The following is a 19,053-nucleotide window of genomic DNA, read 5'->3' on the forward strand; positions in this document are numbered from 1 at the left end:
AAAAAAACACAATACATAAAAAAAAGACACAATAGTTCGTAAAATATAGCATAATACTGATTAATATAACACAATATCAATAAAAAAGGATAGGTGAAACATTTTAGTTTTTTTACTCTTTTTGTTTTTTATTTATATTTTAAATTATAATTTTTTAATCATCTTTTTGTTATTTTATGTGGTTATAGTTCATTCTCATACTTTTCTTTTTTGTTTCTCTTGACCCTCAAGTTCAATCTACTCTTATATGTTTAAACATCTAATCCAACTATACTATTAAAGCAAGATGATTTTTTCACATGACGTCATTTTAGGGCCTCCACATAGGATGCCATATAAATGCCATGGAGCACTTTCCTATTTTATCATTTCTTCTTCTAAACGCAATATGGGACACAAACCCGTTTAGTTATGTTATAACCGAAGACCTGGATTTCATGCTAGAATGATGGCCCGATTTCTCCTCAAATACATCCATCTTCATATCGTAGCAAGGCTTTGTAAAATTTAGAAAAATAAATTATTGTGTGATACAAGTCTCGAATCCAAGACCTCATGTTTCAAACCAAAGATACTTACCAGCTCCACTTAAGTGGTAAGTTTTTGGATTTCTTAACTTATAAATGATATATTGTTAAGTGAATATCCAACATCGTATTGAAAGAGATTTTTAGAGATTTATTAATTTCAAATTTTGTTTATTATTATTATTATCTTATGAATTCATAATGTTATGTTATTAAATATAACTTCTTGTTTTTTATTTTTTAACCACATGTGTATCACATGGGCTTTATCCTAGTTATATATATAATTAAAGTAATAAAGTTAGTAACCGTGTAATAATATATTGATAAAAGTGCTATGTTAATGAATCTTGACTTTTGCACCGAATACTCTATTACTTTAACTAGGTAATTAGCATAAAATTTCTAACAACCTTCAACCTTTATGCACATGGAAACCCATAATGAAGATTAGATTAAAAGAGTGATTTAGCCCACAAAGTAAGTGCCTAATATGTTAAGAAATATAAAAACTGCATAATAAACATGGTATAAAGCATTGTATAAAATATCATAAAACTTAAAGTCATAAAAAACATGAGAATGTTATATGATACTATACCCATGTAAGTTTTAGGCCAACCGGTAAACTCGTCCATTTTATAGCGCAAAGTTAAAAAACGATACATGTAAGTTCAATACACATAGGTTAGACGCATCATATACTGGGAATGCCCAAAGTTAAATACATTGTTATACACATAGTACATCAACCGGCCCGTTATATATAAAGAATAAAAAGTAACGTAACATGATACGACAATCACTAGCGCATATTTACATTACCCGAGAAAATTATTGATATCCTATTAAAAGCAAATAGGACATTTCATTAACCCGTTTTCATTACACTCTTGACACCTAATTCGCAGCTCGGGAAGCTGATCCTCCAAGACCACCTTCCGGCTACCACTACACGAGCCACAAAGCACGAACCGCATCCCACCACAACCGTTACACGGCCCGCTAGCCAGACTTTCAGGTATCCCATTTAAAAGGTCCACAAGCTTCCCTTGCTCATGGAACCCAACCACTTCATCAACCCCGCCTATATGCCGCCCTTTTATAAACAGCCTTGGCGGCACCACCCTTCCGCCCAATGTACGCCACAACTCTTCCTGAACTCCAAGTGCATGGAAACATCTCTCTCGTCATACAATACCCGAAAACTTCCTAACAGAAACTTAATTGTGTTGCAATCTTCGAATGTCTTGCGTATACCTCTTAAACTTGTTGTGTAGAGAATGACCGAATCACTACCTCCCGGTGGACACTTTTCTTCAAATTCTACTAGCAACAAACGGGTTTCGGGTTTTTCTTCGTTTTTGGCATCGGGTAAGAGTGTTGGTGTTTGGAAGTGTTGATTGAAGGTGTTTTCATGGAAAACTAGACCTAAGAATCTTCCTCTCATTCCTTTCATTTCTTCACTACATTTCTTGCCTGCTTGAGGTGGGTTTATATTAAGCTTAAGTCATTGTGAAATACCTAAAATACCCTCGAAGCATTATCATGACTCATGAGTCGATTTGTAACGACCATAAAAGTAAACGAAAAGCCGTCTCGCTTTTGCTAAGACCGGGTTGAGTAAAAGCGAAAGTGTGTTTTGTGGGCTCCCATGGAAAAACTAAGTTATGGTGAATTGTTAATCTGGTATATGGGCATAACGGTCGTGTTCCTATATGAAATGACGAAAACGACCTTAAAGATTTGTGAACTGGATTAAGCTAGAAACTATGGGAGACAAGGTGCGGTACAACCAATAATGTACTCACTAAGGGGGGTCCTGCTAATGGCTAAAAGCACCTACTTTTACTCATTTTCATCAACTATTAGACTTTTAGAGATATAAAGCTAAACAAATAATAGAGGGGTCAAAACAACATTTGCCAAAACCTGATACCTGTCTTGGCTTCGACCCCGCTGGACCATGATGCCCATTTCTTGATTAGGATATTCATTGACGGCCCGGGGCCTCCTTTGCACAAACCAAGTCAAGACAGTATTCTCTGCACATGTGATTATGGATGTAAATGTATACATGCACAATGCATCATCATATGGATATGCATTTATAAAGGGCAAAACGGGAAATTTTCACTGCACGGATAAACCAAGAACAGATATAACTATGGTGATAAGTAGACAGAATAAAATAGGAAGGCATCGTTTTTAACCGTACATACAAAGGACAGAGTAGCGATAAACAGTAGTTAATATAAGTTACATATAAGGCAGAGTGGCGGACAATATCTATTTATTTATTGACGGGTTGGTTGAAAAGTACAGGCTCCACCGATTAACTGGAAGCAACTGCCTCTTCGTTGGCACTATACCAACCGATGCTGAAGTCAAAAGTGATGCAAGTCAACTCCTTTTTGTTACTATCTTGTAGCTTCATTGTGAGTTTGTACGAACCCTGAATTTGTAAAACAATAACCCTTGTTAGCTTTGGGAATAAAAAATAGAAAACACAATAACATCACACAGTCTAGGGGTGCAAACAAGTCGAGCTTCACTTATCGAGCTCGAGCTGACTCGTGAGACAAAGCGAGCCCGTTATTTAAATAACATCTATAATATATTAAATACGCACTTGTGTAATAACTATTATTGTATATACCATTATGGTAAAAGTAACCAAATAATATATATTATGTTATGTATAAATAATAATTGTAACATATATAAAAAATCATTATAAATGTATATAGATTAATTAAAATAATAATAAACGAGCCAAGCTTGAGCTTTAGAAATAGAGCTCGAGCTCTAGTAAGTTAAATGAGACAAGCTCTAGCTTAGTCGAGCTTGGGACCGGCTAGTTTACACCCATAGTCTAGACTAACAGATGAAGTGAGCCAAGTCTCTCATGAGCTACTGGAGATCGGCTCGTTAAAATCTCAAATCGATCCGAGCTTAAACGAGCTCGAGTGCCAACCTTGAGCCTCAAAATAAGCTTATTTGGTAAATGAGCCCAAGCCCGCGCATCACTTATCAAGCTCAAGTAGGCTCGCAAGACTAAATGAGCCTATTATTAATATAATTTTATGATATTAAAATATAACTATTATTACTGTAATGAAAATAGCCGAGCCAAAGCTTGAAAGACCACTCGTGAGCTGAGCTTGAGTTCTCGAAAGTTAAACGAGCGGAGCTCGAACTCGAGCTTAGAGAGCTTTGGCTCGGTTCGACTCGCTCACACCCTATATGTGTTGCAATGAGGATCCTACTGAATAAAAACTATGGTCCTCTGGCCAACTTGGCAGGTCAAACCCACGAATCAAATTGCGGAAAATCAGGCTCACTGATCAGATTACAGAAAGCCAGGCCCATGGATCATATTACAGAAAATCAGGCCCAGATAGAAAACCATAACAAGCAAACCAATCTGATCCATTAAAAAGAACATTTTGAATAAACTTACGGGTGGAGTTACACCAGGCAAGGATTGGGTGTGAGAGATTGCAAAGTCACCAGTTGTAACAGGGCAAGTTGTCTTGGTGCAGAGGTCACTTGTCTCACTATACACCCCGATCCAGACTAACAAGTTGTATGAAACATCAATCACAAGGTTCCCACCAGAAATTGGTGTTTCTGCATTCCAAAAACATTCACTATAAATATGATCTAAAGAATGTAAAATGTGGGAAGGGATCATGAGAAAACTAATGATTACAAGAAAACCAAGAAAAGTACTACTAACCAATTTTTTATTTTGTTTGTTTTTGTTGTACCGGTTACAAATGTGAAAAAGATTTTAAAAAAATATGTAGCTCAAAAAGTTACATAGATGTAACTTCGTGAGTCATATATATATTTTTATTTTATTTTTCTTATCATTTTCACATTTCTTAGCTTATAAACAAAAGAAATAATAAAAAATAATGATTGGTTTGGTACTTTGGTAGTAGTTTTCTAGGTTTACTCGTAACTTTGTAGTTTTATCTGGAACCTTCCCATGTAAGCATGTTATGCAGCATAAACTGATTTTCAGCGGACTTAATTAATTCTACCTGTAGACGCAGAAATGTTGAATGTGGTCTCAACGTCTCTTTCTATCGGATAAGGTGTAATCTCAACTCCACTTACCTTCACATCATAGTTGTTCTTCTTATCTATGCATAGCAATATATAAGGTCTTCAAACAATACATCAATAATTTAAAAGTCAAGAACTTCAGTGTTCGTTATATCGAACACCAAAATGAGCAAATCACATTTCAGCAAACAAATCACTGACTAATGGCAACCTAGCAGGCAATATCAAAATTCCTAAACCTAGGGGTGTTAATGAGCCGAGCCGCTTATGAGCTACTGGAGATTGGATCAATAAAAAGCTTGAAACAATCCAAGCCTTATCAAGCCAGAGGCGAGCCCAAGCCTCAAATAAAGCTCGTTTGGTTATCGAGCCTGAGCTTGAGTCTCGTATGGGAAAATCATTTAGGCTCGCCGATCCTTAACAAGTCTAATGCATTTTTTAAGATTTGACGTTTTTGGACTAATATGTATTAATTTTACACTACACAGCTGAGCTTTGGCTCGTTTAAGGTACTGCTCACGAGCTCAAGCCGAATTTAGGCACATTTAACATTTTTTTCTCAATATAATATATATATATATATATATATATAATATATAGGGTTTGGATCAAATACAAATGAAATTATTGTGCTAAACGTGAGAATCAAGTAGAGTAATTACATATACAAATAGAGTAATTATGTAATTACATCATAGAGTAATTACGTAATTACTCTATGATGTAATTACATAATTACTCTACTTGTATATATAATTACTCTACTTGATTCTCATGTTTAGCACGTTAATTTCATTTGTACGTTAACTTTCCCCTATATATATGTATATATAAATATATATAAAATTAAAAATATATTAAAAAATAGATAACAAACGAGCAAAGCACGAGCTTTAGAAAACGAGCTCGAAAAAAGCCAAGTTCGAGCTCGAACTCTTGTAAGTCAAAACGAGCCAACCTCGAGCCTAGTCAAGCTTGGCTTGTTTACACGGCTACCTAAACCTAGAAATTGATACTAAATAGTTATTAAAGTTCAATACATAGTTCTAGCTGCGTTAACTTTTATAGATAATCGATAATGTAACAATAATTGATAACAAACGACCCGAGCTCCAGTTATAGAAACAGAGCTCGAAACAAGCCTAGTCGAGCTCACGCTCGGCTCGTTTCGTGTACACCCCTACCTAAACCTAGAAACCAATACAAACAGTTTAGCTTCTAGAAAATCACTAATTCCTAAATACGCGGAACTACCTATTTCCTAACCGCACTAAAATTCAACAACAATAAACAACCGTAACCGCACAAACCGATTTCAACTTCACATACAATAAACACTAGGTTTTGATCAAGCATCAACGGCCAAACAGTTTAGCTTCTAGAAATAAGTAATTCCTAAATACGTTGAACTACCTATTTCCTAACCGCACTGAAATTAATTAATAAATAATAAACGAGCCGAGCTCATGCGTCAGAAAAACGAGCTTGAAACAAGCCTAGTCGAGCTCGTTTCGTGTACACCCCTACCTAAACCTAGAAACCAATACCAAACAGTTTAGCTTCTAGAAAATCACTAATTCCTAAATACGTGGAACTTCCTATTTCCTATCCTATCCTCACTAAAGTTTTCACAATAATCAAACACCTGTGATCGCACGAATCAATTTCTATCTTCACATACAACAAACACCAGGTTTTGTATCAAGCATCAACAGCCAAATAGTTTAGCCTCTAGAAAATCACTAATTCCTAAATAGTGGAACTTCCTATTTCCTATCCTATCCTCGCTAAAGTTTCACAATAATCGAACACGTGTAATCGCACAAATCGATTTCTAACTTCACGTATAATAAACACTAGGCTTTGTATCAAGCATCAACAGCCAAACAGTTTAGCTTCTAGAAAATCGCACATATCGAACACATATCGCACATTCTAGAAAATCAGTAATTCCTAAATACATATCGAACACGTGTAATCGCACATATCGATTTCAACTTCACGTATAATAAACACTAACACTAGGTTTTGTATCAAGCATCAACTAATCATCAGCATCAGCAGCACTACCTAAAGTCAAATTAGTAAAATAATTTGAATCTAAAACAGCCGGTCAACGTAACAAGTCAAATCTCGTTAACGTAAAACAACGATCTAAGTATTAAAAATCGAAACTAATTGTATTTGTATATATAAGCCCTAACTTACTGCAGTATTTGACATCTATGGCGTCAGTGAAAGAAGTGACGAGAGGAAACAAGCAAAGGTAGATGATGAAGAGGTTGCTTTGAAATCCAGCCATTGGATTCTTTTCTTCTTCAGTTAGTTGATGATTTTGAGAGAGTGAATAGTGGAGAGAGTTGAATATTTATAACGGATGTGACCAGTAGGTGTGGCCGGGTGTTAATAAATTTGTTATTCATATTGACGGTGCCATGTGACTTTTTATCTAAGGAAAATGCTCTGGGAGTTGGTCGCTAGTTTGAACGGTGGGGTGGTAACTAACGATTGATCGAAATTATGAGATTAATGAAAATTAATTGGATCGGACTTTAATGTATAATTTTCAGTTTTACATATGCATGCATTCATTTTTATATGTAATTTTCTGTTTTATACATACACAAACATATTTTGACTGGAAATTAGCTGGAATCTCGTTGGAAACCACTGGTTTTTGCTGGAATCTGGGCGGAAACCACTGACTTTGGCCGGAATCTCTCCGGAAACCACCGATTTTGGCTAGAACTTCATTAGAAAAAGGTTGATTAAGTTCGATTACTCCTGATTTTGGCCGGATTTGACCATTGGCGGATTAATTGGCCGATTAGCCCAAAATTAATCAATGAAGTGGGGGCTAGCAATTAATCGGCGCCTAGTCGGGATTTTTGCAATACTGCGTAAGGCCAACGTTATGAACACTGGCTTGAAAGCACGACAGTATGGTGAGATAAAACTAGTTCAGTTCAATTATCCAACTAATGAATGTCACTTACTCAACCAATCTCCCATCATCACTCTGGTGTCTCTTAAACTGAATGATAGGGGCACGAATCAAACTTAGGTCACTTGAAACATATAGTCTCTCCTTTATCACTCCACCACCAGCTCATTAACGAGTAGATGTGTGTGTTATTGCTAATCTACTAAAATTCATTTATTATAGTGACGGTGCCAATTTTTAGATTAAAATAAATAAATATTCATGTTTTAAGGAAGGAAATAGGCTCACGAATTGGGTGGCGCTTTGAAAGAGAAATACGGATGTTGGTTTAGCGGTTTGTTGTTCTTTTGGGGAGTACAAAGAGACTAGTGATCATCTTCTTGTTTTTTTTTTATTTTGACGTGTGTGCTAGTTTGGCAGTTTTTAGGAATTGGTGTCATATTTCTCCCATATTTGTTTTCTCGGTTCGGGACTTGCTTAAGATTCATGAGGCATTGTAATTTGGGGCATAAGAAAAACAAGATGTTTTATGAGATCATTTTCATGACGTGTTTGTGTATTTGGAAGACAATAAGCATAGTTATCTTACAAGACAAGTCGGCTAGCTTCTTTAAAACGGTCCAACACATAAGATCTTTGGGTTTTCTTTGGATAACAAATTGTGCCTCTTTCAAAATTTTTATGAAAGGGTTGGTGTAAGATCACTTTATACTTTTCTGTTTGGTTTATAACGTCTTACTAGTTGTTTAATGAAATTAGTCGTTCCATTTAAAAATACCTAACATTACACTTATAAAATTTTACTCACATCATTTATTTATTTATTTGTTTCGAAGATAAATGTCATTCAACTAGGCTATTATATCATGTATATACATTAAAAATGAGTAACTTTTATGCTTATAGGGTGTTATTTTTAATATATAATACATATATTTATTAATTTATTTGGAGATTATGCCCGTTACATTCAGGTTATATAATTTAAGTATGTTTTATGTTGATTAACGACTCTTTTAACACAAATAATTATACATGTTTGTGGGTTCATAATTGAACCCAAACATTACCATTTAGTAAGTTAGTTAAAATTGTAATTTAAATTTCTTAATTCTTATCATAAAACACACACGTATGCATACAAATTAAATCTTTAATTATCCCGTTCATAGGATAAACAAAATTTACCTTTTATATATTCGTTTGGTTGACTGTTTTAAAAAAACAATGAAGATAAGAACAGATGTCTATATTTAAATTCCAAACAATGTTTAAATATTAATTAAGTGATCATTATATTATTTTACGTGATTCGTTTTGATGTTTTCGTGACATTTTCACATGGCATGATTCTTTTGCAACCCATAGGAACATCATCCTCAACCGGATCACTTGTAGGTAACTAAAAACATGCAATGTCTGCCATCCATACATACGAAATGTCAGCGTATATTCATATACCGAATTTCATTTATCCAGACCTTCATATATAGTTTGAACCTAGAAGCATGGGACTTCCATACATTTGACAACTTCAAAATTCGGACCTTGGTATGCTGAGCCTCAAAGATATGTTGTCTGCTATAGACTCCAATTACCCAAATCTAGCAATCGGAGAACTATTAAAGAAATAACATAACAAATCACAATATACTTTGGTCTTTGTAAGACCTACATGATAGAGTCGAACTTTGTACACAAGTTCTTACTGGACACCCTAATAATCGAGTAAAAGCATAAATTGGATAACTATATGCATTCATCGCATTAAATGCTGACATATAAACCATCTGACCATGCCATGTAGTACCATCTACGGTGGCGAATTAAACCCCTTTGGTTCCAACAATAGAGGAATGCAGGTGTGGTACAAGACGACTCATGTATGAATGATTTAGTCCTTAAGTGACATCATGTTGGTTTGGTGCATCCACGTTGTGTAAGAAATCAAGAGTTCAAATCCTGCAAGGTACATGTATAGATGATTAATACGAGTAAATTATGAACCACTCAAACAAAATCTATACCTCTCACAACTCCACTACAAATGATACACCAACCAAACAGATAAAGGGATACTCTCGTTAACTCAAACTTACTGCCTCACACTCGGAACATATACTTACTCATGTAACAAAACTAACAAATTTATTCTCTACCTCTTTCTTTCCTTTTTAAGTTGGGAACACTAAGTCTTTTCTAATGCTTCAATATAAATTGCTAATCATCATTATGTTTTTAAATTACCACTTGATCCAAGTAAGATGACTAAATTTACTTCTAATCATTTATTTATTTATTTTTATAAATTATTTAACTTTAATACTAACTAACCGGTTAAAAATAAATAAGAAGCCAATAAGCTTGTGGAGTGGTCAAAAAAAGGCATGTTGTTTCATATGACCCAGGTTCGATTCATGTCTTCAACATTTAGTTTTGATGGCACCAAGTGATGATGAAAGACTAGACGAGTATGTCGCGTTCACGGGCGTTGGCCTTAGGTGAGGGTTTTCCTCTGATCTAAAGATGAGCGTTTCCGATGTGGTGAATTTAGTCAGTAGCCCATTTGAAAGATTCGTTGACCGTTAAATAAATAAATAAATAAATAAATAAGAAAATTCCTTACAAAATTAAATTCCATATCAATCATCAATCAAATCCTAACCTTCTGTCGGGTATTTTAGAAGTACACAACTTCGGTATCAATAAGATTATCTTTTTTGTCGTGGACACAAATAATGCAAGTTAACAAAGACAAAACTCCACATCGATCTAGGGGTGTTCTTCGGGTTATTTATTCAGGTTTCGGGTTGTTTGGGTCGGGTTGTTCGGGTTTGAGCTCAAAACAAATTGACCCAATAACCGACCCAAATAAGTTCGGTTTGTTCGGGTTTCGGGTTATACGATTCGGGTAAATTCGGGTTGGGTTTCGGGTTTAACAAATTAAAAAAAAAATCCACCTTTAACAATATCATAAATTAAAAACCATATTCCAAGCCGTTATAAAACCATAATATACAGCCATACTCAACAATAACATATATTATTTAGCAAAACATGAAATTTATCATACAAGAATGCATTAGATGAGATGAAAGACTGTTGTAGCCTGTGGATTAATACCTGTATAGATTGAAGAAACATGCTCAATAAATATTGGTTTAAATATTATGCTATTTAAAATTTTGAATTGAAGATACATTCTCCGCATGCTTTATGGTTAGACGTGCACAAAATAACCGGTTCCGGAACCGAACCGGTGGAACCGACCCGGAACCGGTTCTAACCCATACCCGGAACCGGTTCCTGACCGGGTATAGGATTTCTCCTCGGAGCCGGTTCCGGAACCGGAACCGACCCGGAACCGGTGGAAAAAACCCGGAGGAACCGGTCAAAAACCCGAAAAAAACCCGGAGGAACCGGTCAAAACCCGACCCGGAACTGGTCAAAACCCGGTCAAATACCCGACTATACCCGGAACCGGTTCCGGAACTGAACCGGGTTTGACTTTTGTTGACCATACCCGGAACCGGTTCCTACCCGGTTCCGGGTTTTTTAAATACCCGATTTGTGCACCTCTATTTATGGTCATTAATACATTAGGATGTGATAGATCCAATATTAATTGGAGTATTGAGAACAACCGAACAAGAATACATAAGGTCAATATGCTACTTCACCGCTAAACTACCCTATAAAATTAGGGATACATGCATCGATGTATTATACTTCGGGTTATTCGGGTCAACCCAAATCTGGGTATTTCAACCGAAATACCGACCCGAATATTTTATCTCGGGTTCGGGTTAGGAGTTCAATCGGTTCAGGTGAATTCGGTTTGGGTTATTTGGGTCTCGGGTCGCTTCGATTCGGGTACGGTTAAAAAACACACCCCTACATCGATCACATCTTCATCAACATTAATATATACATTTTTCAAAAAATGAATAAAATCGACACAAGAACACACGGTTAAAAGAAGCTGTTATATCGGCTAGTAAGATAATACTTGAGATTTTTATAATTAATCATTTATATATATATGAGTAACAGGTAATTTGTGTGAATAAAAAAAATCCGCTGAGGTGCTATTTATTATTAATTAATTATATATATAAGATTATAGACGTATAGTAGAGATAAATACAAGAAAAGATATCTTAATATATCTTCTTTTAATCATGATAATATCATAATACTCAAACTCTAATAATATATATTCTCTAAGACTATGTTTATTCATGACCTGAGGTCGGGTCGGCCAACTTTTGACAACCAAAAGAAAATATAAATTCAAATTATGTCCATAACCAGGTTGTTTTTTCGACCCAGGTTGCATCTTACTTCAATGCCACATGGCAACTTGTTAGTGGCTAGGTTTTTTATTTTCTTATTTTTTTTCATTGTAAACAATTAATTTAGCACATATTTGATTTTTTTTTAATAACTCATTTATTTAACTTTTTATAAAAATCTAAAACACAGCCTCGTATGGTTTTTTTATGAACATTTTGATAGAAATTTTATTAAAGCGGAATACTTTCAAAATTATATATTTAATTATGTAGTTTCTGTTCTATGTACTCGTAATTTTACATTCGGTATCACATTTTTAACTTAAAGTATCCATTTAATTAAGCATGCTTGATGAACATTATTTTTTTAAATATTTTTTTTCTATTAAGAATATTATCGTTTCAGAAAAAAATAAACAGTTATATTATTTATAATAACTTTTATAAAATAAATTAAAACCTAAATAAGATATATTTAATAAAAAAAATTGGTTTGAGTTGGATTGTGAAAGAGAACGAAAAGTTAGGTTAGATTGAGTTAGTAATTGAAAATTAGTCTAATATTATCTTACCGGTGTAAAGCTTGCGACGATATAAGTATCATTTGCAACAAATGCTAGGTAACATATTTTCTACCAGCAAAAGCAGGTACGGCATTCAATACCTAGATTTTATATGAACTCAGCATCAGTATTTTCAGTACTGGTATGGTCATACAGTACCGATATCATCCGTCCATCCATTTATCCATAGATGCAACAAAACCAAAATCCTTGTTCCCCCTTGTAATATGTGAAGACACATTTAGCATGAGTTATATAAGCATGGGTACCCTCAAAGCAACATATGACAAAACAAAGATATAAAAATCTATCAAACTACAAATTTTCGCCTAATGATGAGCTAAAGCTTGAAAGGATCTCACTCCCGCCAACATCGACCTCAGAACTTGTCCCTGGTTGTGGAGAACGAGATGTGTCGGCAGCCAAATTCAGTCGCAAAGGCCGACCCTCCACCACCTGCTCACAAAATTGCATATTTTGGTTAAACATAAGGATTATGCCGCATTAAATGGTTAAAAAAACGAGCGTTAAATATGATTATAAAAATTATATTATTACAATACACGATAATATTACGATTTTTTTAAATTAAAACATAACCCGTAACCCAGATCGACCCATTTAAAAGTTTTAACACAGATAATCGAGTTTTGAAACTTACGACTCCATTCATGGCATCAAGTGCAGACTCAGCAGCCTCGGGTGAGCTAAAAGTGACAAAACCAAACCCTCGAGACCGGCCCGAGTGTTTCTCATAGATGACCTTTGCACTCAACAGACCGGGCTGGTCAGCAAACGCATCTTTAAGCCTCTCTGAAGTTATAATCCAGCTAAGATTGCCTGCATAGATCTTATGTGGGCTTTCAACAAACTCTCGGTTACTTCTTCTAATTTTCGGGCCCATAACCTCCCTCTCGCCCCCTCTTGGCACCTCCGGGAAATTTACCTTCACCGTTCTGCCTCCTATTTGCTGCAAATGAACCGGGCCGGGTTAATCGGGTATTTTCTTTCTAAAAGTTTAACCGATACCCGAACCGAATGTAATATTTGGGTTTACCCGAATGCAATATTTCATACCGTATAACCGAACTGGTAAAAATATGGGCAAACCAATTACCCGATTCTTCAAACCCAAAACCCAATCTACTCGAAATCGGATCGATAAAAGCTCGAAACAAACCGGGCCTTATCAAGCCCGAGCTCGAGCCTTGTATGGAGAGATCTTTTAGGCTCGTCAAGTCTTTTTCAGTTTTAATTCTATTGGACTTCTATGTTTTAGTTTCACACTTTACAATTGAGCTTTGGCTCGTTTAAGGTACTACACGAGCTCGAACCGAGCTTAGGCTCATTAAGACTTTTCTTAAAATATATAAAAATAATTAAAAATGTATATACATTAATTAATAAATAATAAACTAGCCGAGCCCAAGCTCAAGCTTTAGACAAAAAGCTCAAAACGTACCCTCGGTTATTTTTGGCTACCAAACCGAATTACAAATTTGGTTTAATGGTTATATTAACAAAGGGAAGCACTTACAGATCCATTAAACATTCTAATGGCTTCTTTAGCATCATGAACACTCGCCATTGTAATAAACGCAAATCCCCTGCTTCTGTCAGTAACTCTGTCGTAAACGATCTGATCCAACACAAAAACCATGGTTACCAAAAAGGGGTGGGATCCGGTACAAATTAAATGAACCTACTAAGCGTACAAATAACTAAAATAATAATTATTATTTTGAACTAGAGTAATTACACTAAAAAAATGAAGCAGAGTAATAATAATTAATTATTCTAGTTAAAAAAATATTGAGTACTAATGATTACTATACTATCAACATAATTATATTATACTCAAGTTATTTGTATCGTGTTTAACAGGTTAGGGATGACGCACTTAACACAAGTATCAAACATCAATACGACTCGTTTAACCACTTTATATCTCATGGCAATTAGACAGTTTAAATTCCATGTACCTAGGGCTGCAAACCGACCGAACCGGATGAGACCTTGTCCATGCTCGTCCGCTAAGCTTTTGTAGGACAAACACATGGTTCACAAACACTCTATTGAACGAAAATTCGTGTCAGTGTCCGTCCATTAAGAAATTCAGTTTGTCCGTGTCCGTTTGTGTCCACTCCTTAATATTGTAAACAGACGCTAACGGACAAACGAACGCTAACGGACCCTAATGGACAAACGAACACGCAGACACTGATGGACACTAATGGACAAACGAACACTAACAGACCCTGATGGGCACTAATGGAAAAACTAACACTAACATACCCTAATGGACACTAATGGACAAACGAACACGCAGACACTAACGGACACGAATGGACAAGCGAACACTAACAGACCCTAATGAACAAACGAACACACCGACACTAATGGACAAACGAACATTAACATACCCTAATGGACACTAATGGACAAACGAACGCGCAGACACTAACGGACACTAATGGAAAAACGAACACTAACAGACCCTAATGAACAAAACGAACACACCGACACTAATGGACAAACGAACACTAACATACCCTAGTGGACAAACGAACACACAGACACTAATGGACACTAATGGACAGGCGAACACTAACAGACCCTAATGGACAAACGAACACACCGACACTACAGGACAAACGAACACTAACAGACACTAATTAATGAACATTAATGGACAAACATATATAAACAACCCTAATGAACAAACGAACATAAACAATTAGATATTAATTTCAAAAAGTATAATCATTACCGACGCTCACAAGAACGAACACGGCCTCTGTCCGTGTCCGTCCATTAAGCTTACCGAACAAAATTCTTTTGTTCATGTCCGGTTCATTTATTAAACGGGCAAACATAAACAGACTTCTCGTCCAGGTCATTTACAACCCTACATGTACCAATAAGGAAAAAAGGTGGGCCCTATCTTACTAATTTCAACTATTTAAAAAAAATTAAAAAAAATCCTGTTCATGTCTGGATCATTTATTAAACGGAAGAACATAAACGAACTTCTCGTCCGATTCATTTACAACCCTACATGTACCAATAAGGAAAAAGGACGGGCCCTACCTTACTAATTTCAACTATTTAAAAAATTATAAAAAAATCCCGTATCACAAATTTTTTTATTAACAGGTTTTATCGTGTCATGATTTACAACCCTACATGTACCGATAAGGAAAAAGGACGGGCCCTACCTTACTAATTTCAACTATTTAAAAAATTATAAAAAAAATCCCGTATCACAAATTTTTTTATTAACAGGTTTTATCGTGTCTCGATCAGCAAAACAAAACAATTGCTAAGAACACCTCCACAGCATTAACATCACCAGCTTCTCCAAAGATTTGTGACAATTCGGAAGCCGTAATCGCATACGGCAAGTTCCCAACATAAAGCTTCCCGGCTTCTGGCGATTCGGGTTCGCTTTCTTCTTCTTCTTCTTCTTCTTCATTTTCTAACTCCTCTTCAATTTCTGATAATTCTGATTCCAGGGTTTGTTCAACTTGAATTGCATTATTATTATATGAATAGGAAGATGATTGAATGAGTGTTAATTGATTCAAGTAACTGGGTTTGAAATTGAAGTGGGATTTGGGGGTTGAAAGTGAAATCGAGGTGGGTTTTAATAGTGAATTGAGGGGTTCTTTTGAAGATGATGAGTTTGAAGGAGTTGTGATGGAGATTAATGATGAAGAAGCAGTAACAGACATGTTTGGTTTTGGTTTTAGAATGTAGAAGAAGGTTAGGAACAGAACAGAGTAGATACTGGATGTTGGATAAGGTTGTTTTTGTTGGTATGAGTTTGTGGTAAGTGAAAAAATATTATTATTATTTTCTTCAAAACTAAGTTTTCAATGGAGACTTTGATTAATTCCCGCTTACAGTATTTTGTGGGGACATGGGTGACCCAATGATCTCTAGTTTGATTCTGAGGGCATTCTGGTTTTATCGTTAGTGGGCCTTCGGACGAATGGGTTTTCTTCAGAATTGGAGATAACTTGGAGGCGTTTAAGAGCTCCTTATGGCTGGGTTGGCCAGCTAGCGGTGGCCTTTTGCCATTGGGTCATACTATATTTGTTGGTCGTTCAAAAAGAAATTACTTCCGGGTTGTGCAAGAAAACGAAAAACCCGATCCAAAATTAAAAAAAATGAAAAGCCAAATTGAAGAATCGTAACAAAAACTGACGGTTTGGTTTTATATTTTTGTAAAAACCGAGCTGACAGTTCGGTTTGGTTTAGCATGTGATAAAAAAAACCGAATTGAACCGAAGTTCTAGATTTTTATATTTTTAGTTTTTGTTTTAAGTAATTTATAAGAATTTAATAAATGTGTAGCTAAAATACTTTTGACTGCCAAATATATAATATTCTATTAGTTATCAATTAACACAATTATTTATACCTAAACTTATGGCTAAATTTTTTTGACCTAAAATTTTTAAAGCTCAAATTGCAAAAACTAAGGAGGGGTGGGGAAGGGGGGTGGGGACCCACCCAGAACCAAAATGAAAACCCAAAAACGGAAACTGAAAAAATCGAAACCGAACGTTTTCAAAATTCCACGTACACCCCTATTTTAAGTTATCTCATAAGATTAGAGATGTTAAAAAAATCGGTTTGCCCGGTAAACTAGTTTCTAGCAATGGTTTGGACCTGGCCAGTGGCCTAGCCCTTAGGCTCGTATACCATTTTGTAGTTGTATTCACTTAAACTAGTTTTGGACTGGAACCGATATGAAAAACATTTTAGAAAAGCTATTTTTTCCCCGAACTGTTTGTTACCCAAACCGAATAGATTTGATAGATTCAATTAGTTTTCCAGCTAAATCAGTTTATAACCCAAACCGGTTTTTACAAATAGATTTTTAGCCTATTGACCAACCACGTTCAGTTTACAACCCAAAACGGTTCTTCAAATTAAGCGGTTTTATGCACCTCTATAAATAACCTAACCAACCGTGTTTAGTTTATAACCCGAACCAGTTTTGTACACCTGTATAGATAACCTAAGTATGAGGTTAGGTGGTTATGACTTATGAGTTACAAGTGAATTATAAAATCATTGGAGCTTTTAACATATTATTAGTTTTAAAATAAATGATCTTTCACAATGCTGAAAACAAATAGGTAACCAATAAAAATTAACTAAGGATAGTTAGTTTTGCATCTTATTATAATTTTTCAAATGTTTTGTATGTAACTGCATTCCTCGATCAACAAAAGCATTAAATACAAGTGTGTTATACAATTCTAGCAGTTTTCTGCCTAGAACCAGAAATGAATTAAGAAAAATATTGTTCCAAACAAATAATATGATGTAGTAACTAGTAAGCATACGCATCAAACATTCATGTTAATTTACAAAACTACCCCAAAGGGAATTTCATAATCACCAACATATGCATAACTGAAAAAAACAACAAAACACAAAACATGGCATGTCCCCAATGTTTGGAAGTCATTAAACCACATGATACAAACCTTGAAAACACAGTTTCAATGTTATTTATTTATTTCAAACAACAACAACAAAGTATCAATACAAGATGAAACAAACACATCTAGAAGAAATGATTGTCCACAATATGTATTAAGGTTACTTGCATCTCTAAAACAAATCTAGAGAGCACAACCTTAACACAAAAGCCAAGGATGATTTGCCATAGCCAAACAGGGAACAATCGGGCGGCCCTGTTTGGCTATCAAATGGGGCCTGATGTGTCTACACATCAGGCCCCAAATGCTGTCATCATATTGTTAGGTTGCAGCGGATACCGGCACCGGCACCCGCTGCAACCCATGCGTTCTGCATGCCCATACCACGAATGGCATTGCCAGACACCATCATGTCTGCAAGAGAAACACCCGAGAGGTTCCCCATCGGGAAACTGTTAAGGTCTGCCATCGAGAACATGCTCGTCACCTCCGATCCCGACACGTAGGACCCACCGCCAGTAGTTTCACGGTCATATTGTAAACCCTCGGATCTCTGAGAACCGGTTGGTTTTGGATCCAAGATTCCAGTTTTACCCTTCTCCATTTCTTTAGTGTTTAAGAAGCGCCCCCCGCAGCCTCTCGGCCTGCGTTTTGCATGGAGATGGCGTGACAAGTGCAGATACGGCTGCCAAAAAAAACAAATGAGTATCGAACTTTAAGAAAGACGGATAACTTCCAAGGGTAAAATGGTCATTTAACTCATTGAGTCATTTCACATAATCAACACACCTTTCGAATTTTTGTAACCTTTTTCTTCATTTCTGCCTTAGCACGGGATCGTCTGCGCCTAATTATTCCATGATACTGCTTTGCGTTCACAAATATAGGTCCATCATCAGTGCTTAAGTTCAAAGGCAGCATAACCCGACCCTGAATTATTAAGCGAGAACCAAATTATACGGTGCTAAAAAAATAATATGATCGGTTTTCAAAAGGTCTAAATTATACAGCTTGAGGTCCATAAGCCGAGAGCATGCCATAATATTGGTCCTCGTATGGATACGCGCCACATACCTATAATAATTCATCAAAATCCAAAAAAATGTTTTAAGTAGTTAATAACTACTAATGACCAGTCACAAAGATTATGATTAAAATTATATAAATAAGCATAGTTATTAGTTATTA

The 19,053-nt window shown here is 35.6% G+C and overlaps 4 protein-coding genes across 4 annotated transcripts; all 4 read right to left on the bottom strand.

The window, feature by feature from the left end:
• Nucleotides 1–1,375: 1,375 nt before the first annotated feature.
• On the bottom strand, nucleotides 1,376–1,986 carry LOC143626877 (uncharacterized protein At3g28850-like). Its single transcript, XM_077096820.1, has 2 exons — nucleotides 1,788–1,986; nucleotides 1,376–1,713 (listed from the first exon to the last, which is right to left on the bottom strand). Exons 1-2 carry the CDS (start codon nucleotides 1,984–1,986, stop codon nucleotides 1,376–1,378), a joined length of 537 nt encoding a protein of 178 aa, XP_076952935.1.
• An 818-nt stretch (nucleotides 1,987–2,804) lies between these two features.
• LOC143626827 (uncharacterized) lies at nucleotides 2,805–6,940 on the bottom strand. The gene is made up of 4 exons (XM_077096785.1): nucleotides 6,813–6,940; nucleotides 4,580–4,681; nucleotides 3,991–4,160; nucleotides 2,805–2,982 (listed from the first exon to the last, which is right to left on the bottom strand). The coding sequence occupies exons 1-4, from the start codon at nucleotides 6,904–6,906 to the stop codon at nucleotides 2,863–2,865; spliced, it is 486 nt and encodes a 161-aa protein (XP_076952900.1). The 5' UTR covers nucleotides 6,907–6,940; the 3' UTR covers nucleotides 2,805–2,862.
• Nucleotides 6,941–12,696: 5,756 nt separating this feature from the next.
• Nucleotides 12,697–16,140, bottom strand: LOC143626828 (33 kDa ribonucleoprotein, chloroplastic-like). Its single transcript, XM_077096786.1, has 4 exons — nucleotides 15,739–16,140; nucleotides 13,944–14,045; nucleotides 13,068–13,376; nucleotides 12,697–12,862 (listed from the first exon to the last, which is right to left on the bottom strand). Exons 1-4 carry the CDS (start codon nucleotides 16,138–16,140, stop codon nucleotides 12,722–12,724), a joined length of 954 nt encoding a protein of 317 aa, XP_076952901.1. The 3' UTR covers nucleotides 12,697–12,721.
• Nucleotides 16,141–18,062: 1,922 nt separating this feature from the next.
• LOC143626829 (nuclear transcription factor Y subunit A-2-like) lies at nucleotides 18,063–18,815 on the bottom strand. Its single transcript, XM_077096787.1, has 2 exons — nucleotides 18,655–18,815; nucleotides 18,063–18,550 (listed from the first exon to the last, which is right to left on the bottom strand). Exons 1-2 carry the CDS (start codon nucleotides 18,784–18,786, stop codon nucleotides 18,179–18,181), a joined length of 504 nt encoding a protein of 167 aa, XP_076952902.1. The 5' UTR covers nucleotides 18,787–18,815; the 3' UTR covers nucleotides 18,063–18,178.
• Nucleotides 18,816–19,053: the final 238 nt, after the last annotated feature.

This window comes from Bidens hawaiensis, unplaced genomic scaffold (genome assembly GCF_021521415.1).
Source record: "Bidens hawaiensis isolate Kalapana, Puna unplaced genomic scaffold, B.hawaiensis_p1.1 tig00004525_1, whole genome shotgun sequence".
Taxonomy (NCBI): domain Eukaryota; kingdom Viridiplantae; phylum Streptophyta; class Magnoliopsida; order Asterales; family Asteraceae; genus Bidens; species Bidens hawaiensis.

What these genes read in the sequence shown, in the direction of transcription:
- LOC143626877 (XM_077096820.1), bottom strand. Translation starts at nt 1,986, where the DNA reads ATGAAAGGAATGAGAGGAAGATTCTTAGGTCTAGTTTTCCATGAAAAC. An exon ending in CTACACAACAAGTTTAAGAG is followed by an intron (nt 1,714 to 1,787) that starts GTATACGCAAGA and finishes TTGTATGACGAG; the next exon opens with AGAGATGTTTCCATGCACTT.
- LOC143626827 (XM_077096785.1), bottom strand. Translation starts at nt 6,906, where the DNA reads ATGGCTGGATTTCAAAGCAACCTCTTCATCATCTACCTTTGCTTGTTT. An exon ending in CATAGATGTCAAATACTGCA is followed by an intron (nt 4,682 to 6,812) that starts GTAAGTTAGGGC and finishes TGCTATGCATAG; the next exon opens with ATAAGAAGAACAACTATGAT. An exon ending in TGCCTGGTGTAACTCCACCC is followed by an intron (nt 2,983 to 3,990) that starts GTAAGTTTATTC and finishes TTACAAATTCAG; the next exon opens with GGTTCGTACAAACTCACAAT.
- LOC143626828 (XM_077096786.1), bottom strand. Translation starts at nt 16,140, where the DNA reads ATGTCTGTTACTGCTTCTTCATCATTAATCTCCATCACAACTCCTTCA. An exon ending in GTGATGTTAATGCTGTGGAG is followed by an intron (nt 14,046 to 15,738) that starts GTGTTCTTAGCA and finishes GTGTTGGATCAG; the next exon opens with ATCGTTTACGACAGAGTTAC. An exon ending in TTGATGCCATGAATGGAGTC is followed by an intron (nt 12,863 to 13,067) that starts GTAAGTTTCAAA and finishes TTTTGTGAGCAG; the next exon opens with GTGGTGGAGGGTCGGCCTTT.
- LOC143626829 (XM_077096787.1), bottom strand. Translation starts at nt 18,786, where the DNA reads ATGCTGCCTTTGAACTTAAGCACTGATGATGGACCTATATTTGTGAAC. An exon ending in AGGTTACAAAAATTCGAAAG is followed by an intron (nt 18,551 to 18,654) that starts GTGTGTTGATTA and finishes TTTTTTTGGCAG; the next exon opens with CCGTATCTGCACTTGTCACG.